This window comes from Thermobia domestica, chromosome 8 (genome assembly GCF_964235325.1).
Source record: "Thermobia domestica chromosome 8, izTheDome1.hap1.1, whole genome shotgun sequence".
In the NCBI taxonomy this organism is placed as follows: domain Eukaryota; kingdom Metazoa; phylum Arthropoda; class Insecta; order Zygentoma; family Lepismatidae; genus Thermobia; species Thermobia domestica.
The window spans coordinates 151230935-151246732 of NC_137461.1; the positions used below are offsets into that span (position 1 = coordinate 151230935).

Genomic DNA, 15798 nt, shown 5'->3' on the forward strand with positions numbered 1-15798 from the left:
AAGCGATGGAAAGTGTTGTTTCCAAAGATTAGTTTGGTTCAAGACTGGCATCATGAAACAACCATATTTCGTTTTATTTGCGTATTTTATCACCTCCGATGCTTTAGCTGATTTTGCGTTTGTCGATGAAAAGACCCTTCGTAAGTCGTAGAAAACTGAGCCATTATATAAAGAAAACGAAAATTTTCACCTTGATAGGGACTAGAACCTATTGTACGTCCATGAGATTACAAGCGTTATGCCCTAAACTCCTCCGCTATTCTGTTCACCTTTCAACGGTTCACACAAAGCGCGAAGTATTGGATAATTCTTTAGTCTTGTCGTGAGAAATCATTTGAAAGTACAAACAATTTACTTTTGTTATTGTTAATACTTTGTGAAATGTATTAATACACAATGAACAATTCCCTAATTAGTGAAGAATGCTTTCGCGTTGTTCGAAATTCGATGTGTCAGGAATTCACTACTTGTTCATTTAATTAAATGTTTTCGATGGTTACTGATACTTTTCCTAAAGCAAAGTTACCTAATTTAATAATGTTGCCACGACACGAGACAAGACGAGATTGTAGGCTATCTCATCTGGTGTCACGCAAATAGCGTCTCGTATTGAACATTTTATGCCTGTCTCGTCTCGATTCTCCGCTCGTTATCGAGATGGTACACGAGAAGTATCTTGTTTCGTGGCATTACTAATGTTGCTACGATACGACATGAGCCAGTTTAAAATATCGTCATGTCTCGTCTCGAAGTGACACTACTAATTAAATGTATTATAGAATTTTTCACCTCAATAAATGTTTAAATAGAAATTTAAACAATTAATAGGGAAGTATGTTATGAAAGAAGTAGATAGAGGGGAAAATTGTATGATGTATTTAATTAAGTAGAGATGCCACGAGACGAGACAATCATATAATCTTCGGGACGATAAGTAATGTGAAAATAGATTATAAAATTCCCTAAATTACTGCTTTGAAGAAATAAAATTTACTGGAAAATATTCTTTATGCACCAATGAGCATACAGAAAGTAATTACGAAACTTTTGATAACAAAAATGAAGAATGGTAATGCAGATGAAGAATGGCATTTTTCTTACTTTGATATCGTGATGAGTTTTAAACATATGTAGTAGTTTATTCCTTTTACATACAAAAGGATAAAAAAAAAAAAAAAACAATTATGATAGTAGAACGAAGTTCTGTGGATAGTGCCCGAACCGCATTCACTCACATTTTTAATTGATTTCATGTTCTTGCGCTAATCAACTGTGCTACCGACTTCTTATGGGAGATAAGTTTGTTTTACTACTAGACTTGATTTTCATTATGATCGTGTTCCACTTTGTCTCTTTTGATAGAGAATTTCCACTGTTTCCTGCATGTTATATCTGAATTTCTTATGTCTGCATGGATATAAGAAATGTCGTGTTCCACATTGTTCTCACAGTCAGGGACGGAGAGGTCTCAGTTCTACGTTGAATTACAGAATTCCCTCCTGGTCTAGGAAAATACCCTTTTCAACAAAATTGGTAATTTTCTTAATTTGGAACAAATTAAGGTGTTCTGCTTCTAGTGTCTTTATTTTAAAATAATATTGAACACAAACATTGAATACAGGTTTGTCATTAACTTTTCCTGCTGTTGAAACCTTCCAAAATTTCGAATTATAAAGAAAACGGAGATATTTTTTTAAAAAGCGTCAGATTAAAGAGACGCGTCATTTAATTTGCTTGCACTTGTACATACATGGCAATCATTGAGAACTTAATGAAAAGTAATTAGTCATAATGTTGGCTAATTGTGGACAGCTGAATAAGAACTAGTTGTAAGGAGATATGCATGTGAGTATTATTGGTCTTTTATAGTCTCTTATATATTTATTTAGATTGATTAATTCATTCTTCTTCAATGGCCATGGTTCTGGTTTATTTTTAAGTTTCTACTAGTACGCTGGATAAAACAATGAAATTAAAGAAAAAAACAACTTTATGTGATTTATCAGAGTAACTACACCAAGTTACTGGAAATTGTGTGAAAAAAAAATATTAAATTGAATTTTCATTATACCATGTGGTCCACAAGTTAGTTGGCACTAGCAATTATTAAGTTATGGTTTGATTAGTATAGTAACTCCTCGACTCATACGTACTTTCTGAAATTCAATTAGAAATATCAGTGATGTGACTGTTGTGTGTAATAAAGTTTTATTTATGTGAGCCCTGCTCTTACACAGGGCTGCAAATTAATATCAATGTTTATGTTGTTGCTGTTTTGTTTAATAGGTGATCTGTATTATTTGTGCCGTGCTGATTACAATATGAAATTCATTTTAACTATCATGCATGATCTTTTGGCAAATCAGGCTTCAAAATGATTTTCCTCAAATATTGTGTACTGTTTTATTATATTATCTCTTATCTTCGATCAAGCTAAAGTGCTTATCACTAAATACGCCAACATGTTTTCTTTAAGACGAATCTAAACACACTTACAAAGAAATGTACAGACTCCTACACACATACAGATTACTACATATAGCAAAGGCATAGGCAATGGAAATCAACAAAGTCGTTATGGTCTAGATATTTTTCAGTTCTTTCTAGAACACTTTCTTCTATAAGCTTTCCTAACTTACATCTGTTTTTTCCCCTGAAGTTTTTCTATACGAAGTCCAACAATAGTCAGCCATCATACTGACACTCCAAAGTCTTTGATGCCTTTTCTTCATATTTTTCGTGTTTTGATGTAACCGTCTGCCTCGTCTTTCACGCAGCTCTTCAACATTTTTGGGAAAGTAATCAAGGTGTGAACGCAAAAATGTACAATTTTCGATTCATATTATAACTCAGATTTTGAAAGCTAAATAATACATTCACAGAAACGTCTCTGCAATCAGGACTTATTGTTTCCCAAGAAGTTAATTATCACATTTTGAAATGCTACTCATATACATCTTTCATTTTCAGTCACTATTGACTCTAAGTCTTTATCTTTCATTAATATCCTAATGTCTGCCCCAACAGACATCTTTCACTTTGTCGTATGAGAGTGATGGAAGTTTCTTGCATATGAACTTGAAACGTTGTCCTTTCTTGTCAAGTGCCTTCACACATTGTTTAATCAATCCTAATTTTGTATGTTGAGAACTGACAACTTTTTCAGGACTGATGAAATTTTCTTCTGCGATATTTCTTTGAACCCGAATTCAAGATTTTACGTATTGATCATTATTTTATTTCCCAGTGTTAATTTCCCCTACTGTCCCTCTCAGAGATGTTACAAGGCATCTTCGTATATTCACATTCTTACCCAAGTAAAATGTTTAAAACCTTGAGACTACCATACACGACCCAACAATGTTTCTCATATTTAATACTATTAAGAAGAAGTTATATTGTTAAAGTTTCTTTTAGTGACACAGAGTGAGCAATAGAGACTAAGGGAAACTTATTTTCATTATGCAATGAAATGTCAATGAGTAGCCTCAACTAAAGATAATATACTGACTCTTTTTGTAGGCGTGAGGGGGTGGCATATAAAAATAATCGAAAATGATCTATATTAGCATAAAATCCATGCGATAAATAGTGACATTGCCGATTAATCTCCATTCGTAATCTCAGGAGGCGAAGGGCTTCACATATTTTACTTAAACCTATTCTCTCCGTGCAAAAAATGGACATTTCAGCTAGTTTACATGTAAGTTTAACGTTTCACGTTTAGGCACCGAGACTAAGGAACACAGTGATTATAGTGGAATGACACAAGTGTAAGGAAGTGAGACAACCCCAAGAAAACTCACACACACCTCGTTTGTCCACCACAATGCCCACTTGCCGGGAACTGGGATTGAACAATGGACTCCATGCGCTAGAATTGAGAGCGCTCTATCTGTGATCATCCATGGTCCTCATTATATATAATAAAAAATTGAAAGTCACTATGTATCTTTCGTAGGCGTGAGGACTTCGTATCTCTTTAATCACCCGACCGATCTCGATCAAATTTTGCACATAGATGACATTATGGCCTGGAATGCTTTTATCATTTCACTTTGACATTACAACTTAGGGGAGGGGGAAGAGAGAAATATATAAAAATATATCTTCCGGAAAGTGGTACCCGTTTGCGCCGCATGAAGCGCTGACGACTCGGGGAGCCACTGGGCAAGGTCAGACCGCGTCACTGGCTTGTCTGCCTGCTCTGTGCGAGGTTGCGTGACGCTAGCAATGCCTGTGTTCTGTCTGTGCTTGTTTATAATGATTAAACGAATTGAGAACCCCACCAGTTGTGAAGTGAGGGCCGTGATTAAATTTCTTAATGCACGAAACGTTCGACCTTGTGAAATTCATCGCCAATTAAAAGAGGTGTATGGAGACAATGTGATGGACGGCGTTGGTGTCGCAACTTCAACCTGGGGAGGGGGAGTACACACGACGAGAAGCGTTCAGGGAGACTATCTGTCATTACAGACGAACTGCTGAGGTCAGTAGACGAATGCGTGAGGAACGATCGGCGCGTCACAATTGATGAACTCTGTGAACATTACGAAGCTTAAAGACTTTCTGGCGGGAAAAAGATTTGACAGCGATGAAGAAATTAAACGAGGCGTGACTACATATCTGAATACGCTGGCGGCGGAGGACTATGACGCTGGAATACAAAAATTCGTCACACGGTATGACAAATGCCTCAATTATGTGGAGAAGTAGTGTAAAGTGTCCTCTTTCCAATAAAAATGTGTATATTTGTTAATATGTACTACTGTGTCTTTATTGCACAAACGGGTACCAGTTTCCGGATGGCCCTCGTAATAACTCTTGGACCACCCAACAGATCTCGATCAAATGTTCAACATAGTTGAGGTTTGGACCTGGGATTTTTTATCTTTTCACTTTGATGATAGAGCTTAGAGGAGGGGGAGGAGAAGGGGAGATATTTTAAAATAAAGAAATCGTAATGACTCTTGTACTACGAGACCAACAATCGGTTCAACAAAAGCAACCCACAAGAATGCATGGGAGATACATAAGAGGATGCCACAGGAAGTCTCTAAACGTGATTCATCAATATATCAATTTCACGCGCCATCCACTCCATGTCTACGTCAAAATTGACTTCATGATATAACTAAACGTCTTGTCATCTTGAATGACAATTGAGGTGTGTCACTGCCAAATAGGATGAAATATCAGGTGGTATAGTGGCTCCAAAATATTACTCTGCATTTTTTTTATAGCTGAATTGATTTTAGCTTTTTGTCCACTTCGCGCAACGTAAATTTACGTAAGTAGGTAAGTAAGTAAGTAAAGTAAGCAATACGATAGAATATATCTTTTTTTTTCATCACATTCCGACAGATACACCTATACCTTGTTCAAAATCACTAATAGTTTTCGATAAGATGGTGTTCATACAGGTGTCGACTGTTCGTCTTCCTCTCCATGATATGCGAAGGACGGAGCATATGAACTCGAACCTTATGCTTCTTTACTAGATATTAATCTTGTGCAATTATGTAATTTACAGTCGCAGCCGAACGTTGTACTGCTCTTGCTATTTTTCTTTGAAACAATGAATTCTCACGTCCCGGCTCTCTCTCTCTCTCTCTCACACACACACAAACGCATTTCTTGGATTACATCGGGAATGCATCCGAACCTCCGATATCTACGATGCCCAATATTGTAGGGGCCGACAACATCAGAGTTACATGTTTTACTACGATTCAGTACAGCGTTAATCCATTTCTTTGGCTTATAGCAACCTTTTATCTTACACTGTTTGCTTATTTAGTTGTTATAACATAACTAAATTAATGAAGGAAAGGACATAAATGTAATCTTTCCAAAAGGTCGTAATTTTTGAAGCCATATGACCACTCATCAGGACCAGATAAACTCATCTGGAGGTCCGGGGCTAGAAAAAAATATGTGGCCCCCTCTGACTTTGGCTATTACTTTTCTGTGAAAGTACAGTAGGAAAGTGAAGGGAATATGTTTCATATTTTTGGTCATTTTTTATTTAATGATGATGATTGTATATTTATGATTCATTTTAGATGGCCAGTTGAAATTTTGATCAGAGTCCGGCTGTCCATCTGGAGGCCCAGGGCTACAGCTCCACTAAGCATCCCTTTAATCCGGCCCTGCCACTCATATATACAACAGCCATTTACACTGTTGTAGGCATTTATTCCGAAGTCGGGCGTCCGCTTTCGCCACGTTTTTTCGTTGTTATATCTTTTGCACACTTTCTGCAATTTGTTATTAGGTTCATTAATCCTTGCTCTTCACAAACTTTTAAAAAATTTTGCTCGTTATCAACGTATTGCTTCTCAAATGTTAAAACTGTTAGTTCATTGCTCTTGTACATTCGCCATGTTGATAACATAAATGCTCGTTTCTTTCCCACAATGCAACTGTTCGGTTACCTTGCGCCAAGTAGTTCCCTCCGCTCGCCGTATAGTTCCATGTTTATAGTCGCTTATATATAACAAATAAACAGATTTTTCGAGACTCTCATATATTATCAAGCACACAAACGATCAAATTATCCATATCTTTCCTGTAAATTTTAAAAATTTTGCTGAAAACGGACGCCCAACTTTGGAACTTAACCCCTGTTGTAAGTCAATGCGCATCACCTTCGAATTATTCACAATAACTTCTCGGGCGTGTTCACGTATGTAGCAATCTAGCGATCAAATTCGTTACCATAAGTCTAAAAAAACTGTCTGTAATTTACATAAAAATATACCTGTCAAGACTGGTTCTTTGACAGCAAGAAATCAGAGTTCCTTTATATCGCAAAAATAATACTACTCAAGTATATATTTGCGCAATGAAGTCATAATATTTGTTTATTTTATTATGCAGTATAATTAATCTTAATTCTAAAACTATTCTTTACCCTCACTTCTTAATTTCCAATTTTTCGATATACTTTTGAATCATACTAGAAAAAATTTATTAGGATCTTAGTGTCCCGTCTAGCTATATTAGGTAAATAGGTTAGAATCTGGCTTTGGACAAAATAAATTAAATAGAAAGATGATATGTAAACATTGTATACAGCATTAGAGTCCTTACGGCTTGAAGCAACTTACTGCTTATTGTTTAATACAAAGTCTTGATAATCTTTGATATCAAATACTTCTGGTATAAGTCCTCGTATTGTCCAAATATTGTCCAACTTCTTTTTCACTTTCTCCAGACTATATTTTGATTGGCGTAGAAACGTTAGTATAATAGAGTCATCTGTAAAAATGAACAAATGTTAAACGTTAGCATCATCCAATATCAAATATACTCATGAATTTTATGATGAGGTAAAAAAAAATCGTGCAATTTTACCAGGTGTAAAGATGTTTTACAATTAAAATGACTGCACATGAAGAAGAGGCATATAAGACATTAATCTCAATCGGCGCAGTATTTCTGCACAATGTAGAAAAGTTGCATTTATCCCTAATAGGGAAGGGTTACACATACGAAATCACTACTACTAAGTCGCATATATAAGTACTCACATTAAATTTTGCTGCATGAAGTGGCTTCTTATCATGATTTTTTTTTTTTTGAAAATTCATCGTATATTTCTCATAAACATTGAAACACATAACACACAGAAAAAAAATAACATAACAATGATCCAGGTATATGGATGTTGCAACCCGAATGCCATTTTTACAGTAGTTGCACAATACATAGCGTCACAACTATCCATAAATCTATCAGGACTATCGAATTAGTCAATATTGTTTGAAGAAAGGAATGGTAATATTTTTCTAATCCAAGAACAATGATACCTACATAGTGAAAATAAATACAATTCTAGTTTGTGGTTCCAAATTTGTTCTTCACATGAAAAATCATTTTAGCTTATACCCACCGTCGCTTCGCGTCTGCTCCGTACGGACGAAACTTCGTGGGCACACAAGCTCCTCTCTGCCCTGAACATAAATAGATATAATTTTTATTTTTATTGACCAACTGACACAGGTTAGTGCGTGTTTCTTTCGATGAAAGGTTTTATAACACATCCATTTGCACGCACACTATCAGTCTGTATTCAATAGTTGTGCATGCACATAAAAATAACACTGCAGAATATACTAAGCATAATTTAAAGCAAGAAAAGTGATGAGAAATATTTTTTTAAAAAACCGATTTGTTTGTAAACCTAAAAACGGATGCTATATGAAAACCAAGCTACCTTCTAAGGTGAAACTTATGTTGAAGTATATCACGATCTAATTCTTCATTATGAGATTAGCAAGATGACCCTTCATAAAATGATTAATGAGATATATTTTAAAATTGTCATATAAGTCGACAAATGACTTCAAAGTGAATAAAATGACATGTTTCAGGTTAAACTCCCACGCATAATTTTCGGGAAAATCTAGAAGAACTCATTTTTATGCTGCTAAAAATATGTAGTTTTTTTGTCAATATTAATTATGAGTTCTTTGCTTAAAGATATTGTTTATTAATTTATGTACTGTATATGCAAAGATAGACTGTTAACGAACTGATTGTATACATTTTTTTGTCCTGCTAATGGTGATACTAATACTCCTAACAATGGAAGAGATACTCTTAATTATGCAGATGCTCCTCTTTAATAATTGTTCCCTGTACCTTCACAAATCCTCACGACCATTCGAGAAAATTCTAGAGGGGGAAAATTCTCTCTGCCAGGGGTGAAAATTTTCTTCTTCAAGGCAGGGGGGGGTAAATCTTCGTGAAGGGGAAAATCCCCTGACATTCTCCACGTCAATCCGGACATTACGTCTTGCGATTATGTTCTTTAGGTAAGAAAAAAAGGTATTAGCAATTAATAAAATTAAAAGGTTATGATTCTACAGAGGTTTTGCCCCTTTAACTCATAAGCCACTCCAGTATCCTTTTTAACACAGAAAGAATACCTGTGATGAAAAGCACGTTCGTTTAGGAGTTCAATTTCTAATTTGAAAGTAGATTCATCTCTTTATGTTAAGGACCGAGAATTCCTCTTTATATGGTACTCTTTTGGTTCTATATTGAGTTGGGATGTTATGAAACTTTAAAAAAATATATATTCTCAAATATTTTATTCCCAACATGGAAGCGGGACTCCCGTTCTCAGTGGCGGTTTTAGCCAGTAGGCTAGGTAGGCTCGGCCATACCCCAAAATTTTTGAAAAATATTTAAGCGCTAGAAGATATATTTTCCACTATTTATATTAATAGTAGACAATTATTTTACAAATAGCACCAACCACTACTGTAAAAGTAACTTTCTAGTGTTAGTAATCAATCGAATGTGCATAGGTATCCATAAGAGAGGAAGCGGGCCTACCCAAAATTGAAAATTAAAATCCTAAAACCCCTGCCTGTTCTTCCAATAGTCTCTAAGCACAATTTCTTCAGAGAACTCGTTCACTTTTTTAACAGAACTTTGGTGTGTCGAGGAGTTATTTAAATCATTAATATATAAATCTTAGTGGCTTGGACATCTATGGACGCAAAAAAAAAAAAAAAAAAAAAAAAAAAAAAAGTATTCAATAACAAGCAATTTCTCAGACCCTCGGTTTTCTAAAGGCACAGTCGGAATTTGTCAAGTAGCTGGCTTATGGACCTTACTCATGCTCGAGTACCGTTCTTAGATACAATGAAATTGTTTGTAACTAACACACGAAATGTAAAAGGATCAGATTGACAGGGATAGGAGTAAAACCTCAATAAGAGTCGAACGGTCTTCAGTTAACATCGGATTGAAAGGTTAAAATTCAAAACTGTCTTTGCTTTCCCATCAAGGAGTTAATCTGCACAAAACACTATCAGAAAAGCCTTAAATAGCCACTTGTCAGACGGTACACACTAAATATTCATATCCTGATAATTAAAGATCAGAAATTGCCGAAATAAAAATAAATTATAACCACTATCCTCAAAAGAGGAGTGCATCAAAATCTAAAGTATTTTAAAATAAAAACCTATATCTATGGGAAAACCTAACATATTTCCACAGTCAGCATTTAGACTGTAACGTTAGAATAAGTTAACCAACTGGCCCGGCTAAGTCTATCGCTCTCGCCTTCATTCATCAGTCCTATCGAAGAGACCTCGATCCCTTATACAGTGGACTCTTTTTAATTCGAAGTCCAAGGGGACAAGAAAAAACTTCGAACTATCCAAAATTCGAATTATCCAACACCATTCATTTTCACACATATAACAACAAACAAACCAAAGTACTGTGCATCTAAAACATATTCATATGGTATAGACTTTACCTTTAAAGCAGCTTATATTTGCGTGATCGAATACTGCAAACTAACAAACGATATTGACTCCACATAATTCAAACTACGTGTACAATGGAAAATATATTTACGTACAACACTAAAACATACATTGAAGCCCAAAGAATTATACATTAGTAACAATTTAAATATTCTGTTCTCACTTTTAAGAAGTCGTAAACCTCATTTGCTTAAATTTGATTGTTTTTGTTCCGTCAATAAATCTTGAATTTCATGTATTGCGTGGAATACGATATTAATAACATTTGGTTGACTTTATCAACAATTCATCTTAAATTTTCAACCAATTGTGAAATAAGATGAGATTGCCACACGTTCTCTATCTTTACTTCTTCCCCAACTCACCTTCATCTTTATCATTACATAGATTTTCTATTTATCTTTTGTATTACTCTTCTCTATGGCTGCATCTGGATAACTGAAAACACGTTAAAACTGTATTTCTCTGTTTACATATATCCAACATTAAACATTTTCAACTGTATTTACTTCGAATTATCCAAAACATAGGATCAAAAGTTCGATTTATCCACGACTTTTTACTATTGTTTTCAATACAGTTTTCAAGGGGAATGGACTTCCGTTCGAATTATCCAATATTTCGAATTATCCAAGTTCGAATTAACGAGACTCCACTGTGTAAGAAACAAAATGGTTGTGACTCTGACGTCACTAGCCGCCCCAGTACAATTCTCATAATAATATGTATGGAACAGCCTTTTCACGACTGCTTGGCCCTTAACCCCTCTCGTTGTGGTTTGGCCAGAAATGTACAGTTGCAACTAAAAGCAATGTTGTTACTTAAGTAAAAAAGTATAAAAAGGAAAATTATCTTATAACTATTTTATGTTATAGATTCTGCTGTAAATATAGACATACACAGAGCCTATGCAAATATAACATTATATATGTATATATATAAGGATAACAGTAATAATAATAATAATAATAATAATAATAATAATAATAATAATAATAATAATAATAATAATAATAGTTCTTTATAATTATGTAACTTAATGCCAGATTTGATTACGCTAATGGGGGCGCGGTGGCTCAGTGGTAGAGCGTTCCCCTCCGGTGCTTGGGGTCCCTGGTTCGATCCCAGTTCGCACCGTGTGGACTTTGTGGTGGACAAACACCGTGCTCGTGGGTTTTCTCGGGGTTCTCCCGTTTTCTCCCACTTTCTTCATTCCACCATTTAACTCATCTCTCATCATCACCGTCTTCTTTAGCCTAACCGGCATAACCGTGGGACTTAAAGATTTCATTTCATTTTTGATTACACTAAACCAGTGGTTCTCAACCTAATTCCTATCACGACCACCATTTTATCACATTCTCTTGCCAGCGATCCCCTTCTATTTTTTTAGTTTGTAATAAGTTTGTGTGAGATTTTTAATAGGCCTACACCTATTGCGGAGATCTCATGATATTCTTGTACTTCTGTATTAGTAGAATCCATTTCTTGTATATAGTGGATACAGTAACTTCCTTGAAAGCGAACGTATTGAAACCAAATTTGGTGAGTTCATTTATATTATCGAATCCGATCCGTCATACTGTTTCAAAATGAAGCTGTTTGAAAATTTTAAAACTTCAGAACTCTCTTAATTTTGAATCGTATCATAGAAAAATGAAGTGATTTCTCATTTCGGTTAAAAAATATGGATAGCTCTTTAAAATGTTATTTAGTAGTTTAAATGACTTGATAATGTACGTCACGAAGATTGAGCCGCACATTGCCGTACTAGTGAAATCACATCATGCTCAGGTATCTCATTAGCTTGAAATTTTAATCGTATTTCAATATGCAGATTTTGTTGCATTTGTATTTTTTAGGTATTTCAATACGCAGTTCTAATTAGTTTCATATTGAACCTCTTTCATTTAAATTAACTTTTTCACAATTCTGTACCTGTTGAATGTTTAGTAGACCTATGCCTACCAAAATGATATTTAAAAATATTTTCCGGTATTAGATTCTAATTATATGTATCTCTTCCGCTTATCTTCGCGACCACAATGAAACTCTCTCGCAACCCTCTTAGGCGTCGCGACCCCCAGGTTGAAAAAAAAACCGGACTAAACTAATACGCATAAATATGTAAATAATAATATAAATTATAATATCAATAAATATAATTAATATATAAATTATTATCCAGCAAGTGGCTCGAATTGAGCTGCTTGCAAAAACTTATTGCATCCTCTTGTGTTCGGGGTCGATTCCTTGAGCTCGCCACATCTGACTGAGGCAATGGGCCGTTTTCATAAGTAAATGTTTGTCACTAAAAACGGTATGAAAAGGTCCTTGTTTATAATATGATTTGTTATTTCACTAAGGCCATAACAAAATGTTAATTCAAGGAAAGAAAAAGAAAAGATAATGAGAGAGGGTTAGCTTTGAAGCGAATAACGGTGAACTCTGAAGTAAAACTACTGCAAACATGAAACTGAGGTCAAAGAAACAGCAGCAAGCGAAGCAACCACTCTATTTTAGGAAATAAAATAAGTAAAACTGTTTCCCACCATGAGCTACTTATGAGAAAGAGCATTGTTCAAGAAGTAATCCAATTAAACAGGTACGAAATCAAAGTGGAGTGCACTGAAAATACCAAAATAATGTACTATTACTAGCTATTTTATTGAAGTGAAATCGTAAAAAGGGAAAATTAACAAATGAACATGCTAGTGGAGAAGTTGAATGAAAGGAAATGTATTTACCTATGTCATGTGGTAAATGAGGTTGTTGCATTAGCCATTCTTTGATATATTCCAAGTCCTTGGAAACTTGTTGCGAGTCTTCTTTGTGAAGTTTCAGAAGCCTTTGTTTCTCCTCATTACTAATAGGTGCAAGTGCCATAACTAAGGCGCTAACTGGTGCTTCCACTGCAACAAGAGAAAATAATATTCATGAAAGAAAATTGCAAATGTGATTAGTGCTTTGCTTGGCTTAGAATGTTGACTACATACGTATACCATCTTCCTTTCTAGACTTCTTAACTATGCTGTGCATAAGTATCGGAAGACTTATAGAACAGCTATGCCCATTTGTCTGTATGTTCGTTCGTCGTCCGACAAGTATTAGGGCAAACACAGTTAAGAGATATTTAGAAGCAGTTTTTTCTTTAATCGATTCAGCATCCTGAGCAAAGTTTTTTCGATTCAGTTCTTTTGAAATCGATTCAGCATCTTATCGCTTAAGCCCGTATTAAAACTGAAAGTAGTAGAAATTGATAATTTCTGGTTTTGACACGTTGAAAGCCATGTGTATGGAATTCTATACACACGGCTCTCCCGTGCAGCGCCGCGTGTACATGATTTTCCATTCACAAACAATATATTGCACTTTTGTCACGTTCGTTCCATAGATGTGTATACAATTACATACATATGGTGTAGAAGTCAAAATTTAATGTCCATTCGCGTATATGCGAAATCATATACAATGAAAATTATACACTTATAGGGCGAAAACAAAGTATTATCATGAGGACTACTACCAGTGGCGCACAGGTGATAACGGTCAACAGGTATGGTGGAAGTCAAGCTATTACCCTTATTTGCCCTACAACTAAAAGAGTTACAGATGGCAACCAACTGTTCCCTTGAATCGATTCAGCGTCTGAAGAAAAGCTACTATCCTTACCAGTATCTCTCTCTACTAAACCGGAAGTAGTAGAACTTCTAGTTTCACTATAATCTCCATAGAGGAAAAATAGTAAAGGATAACGTCAATATATTTTTTGAATCGATTCAGCATCCTAACAATAGGTTTCATTTATTCCGTTAACCCTCCATTCAGATCGGCAGTAATGGTTTAATATTGCGAGAATCAATTGTATCTATTCAGCGTTCTCGACAGGTTTGATTTTCTCCTTCAAATCGAAAGAGGTAGAAATTAACAATTTCTGATTCTAACGTTAATAGAACATCAAACCTGTTTTGGGAGCACTGAATAGATACAGTATTATCTCTGTTCTTTTGGAATCAATTAAGTGTCTGAAGGAAATATATCTTCATGGCATATCTCTACTATAACTGGAAGTGGTAGAAATTTAGTAGAGAGTATTACTGTTGAATTTTTGTGACATTTGCGGTTTTCGGTTGAGAAAACCGGTTTTCTGAAAACCGAAAACCGCAAATGCTGTTTTCGAAATCGAAACCGCAAAAGCGGTTTCCAAAACCGAAACCATAAAAGCGGATTTCCAAACGGAAACCGCAAAAGCTCTTTTCGAAAGCGAAAGCCGCCCGAAACTGTTTGCGGTTTTATAAGCGAAACCATGTTTGTCCTTTTCAAAGAAGAAACAATGTTTACTCTTTTTAATTACACCTTTTAACAATTGTGAAAGTATCTATCAATCGAGACAATTGTATTGATTTATATGTGTGTTTTAACTTTTTTTATTTGCTCCAAGACTATTATGGTAATATATGCAGCACTGTGCGAAAGGGATAGTTCGTTGGTTGTACAAGTCACAGCTAAGTAGAAAATAAGGTATAGTGGTTTTTAAAGCTAAACCAAGTTTTCTTATCAGCAGTAAAACTGTCATATGGTTATTAGCGGCCACGTGCGGTTTGTCAACCAGTTGGATGTTGCCAGTATTACAAAAGCTTAGCCGCTCTTTCTATCGCCAGGGTAAACAATGAAGTCTCGAACTATTCTTTTTGAGTGTTGCAAACCAATAAGCAGATACATAAAACCAGAATAACCATTTAACATAGGGATAAAATACGTACAGGTCATTCAACAAATAATTTGCTCTCCTTTTTTTAATAATAATAATAATAATAATAATAATAATAATAATAATAATAATAATAATAATAATAATAATAATAATAATATAAAAGTTTTTACGTCCGAGATGTTTCGGGCTACTGTGCATTTTCGGTAATGCTCGGAAAATAGAATCGATCTTGGACCGCCCGTTGGACCGACATTGTATTTTTACCCGTATGAATCGGGTCTGCCTGATTGAACCGTATGTATAAGGTTGGCCTGATAACCCTGTTTTTATGAAAACAAGCTTAGTCTGTCATGTTTGTAAATGGTGTGTTGTTTCACTTTATTATCATAACACAAATTGTTCTAATTATCATGTACGATCTCATAATGAGTCTATCGGGTCAAACGGTCCAAACAGGCGAAACACGGGTCAAACGGGCAGGTCTGAGGATCGAGTAAACCAAACGCAATGGGTATCGGGCGGATACTGTTTACCTGAAAAGTTCAAGCACTTATTATAGGTTAAAATCATACTTCAGAGCTCTAATTGTTTGTATTCACTTTCTTTTTTTTTAAAAAAAGGTAAGTCGACCAACGAACTTACGGATACATAAATATAAATGCTCAAATCTAAATTATTGCATTATATTATTGCAATGAGCATGAACTTGATTTACTATTAGGAGTTAGCGTGATGCACTAATGTTAGTCTTTTATTATTATTATTATTATTATTATTATTATTATTATT

The 15798-nt window shown here is 34.9% G+C and overlaps 1 protein-coding gene across 1 annotated transcript in view; it reads right to left on the reverse strand.

Moving 5' to 3' along the window:
- The window catches only part of LOC145691863 (retinol-binding protein pinta-like), a 54216-nt gene extending 41013 nt beyond the window's left edge, over window positions 1–13203 (reverse strand). The window contains exons 1-2 of the mRNA XM_081767174.1: window positions 13043–13203; window positions 7113–7263 (exon numbers count right to left, since the gene is read on the reverse strand). Coding sequence (XP_081623300.1) covers window positions 7113–7263; window positions 13043–13181 — 290 coding nt within the window. The 5' untranslated portion in view covers window positions 13182–13203. The remainder of the gene's footprint in view (window positions 1–7112; window positions 7264–13042) is intronic.
- Window positions 13204–15798: the final 2595 nt, after the last annotated feature.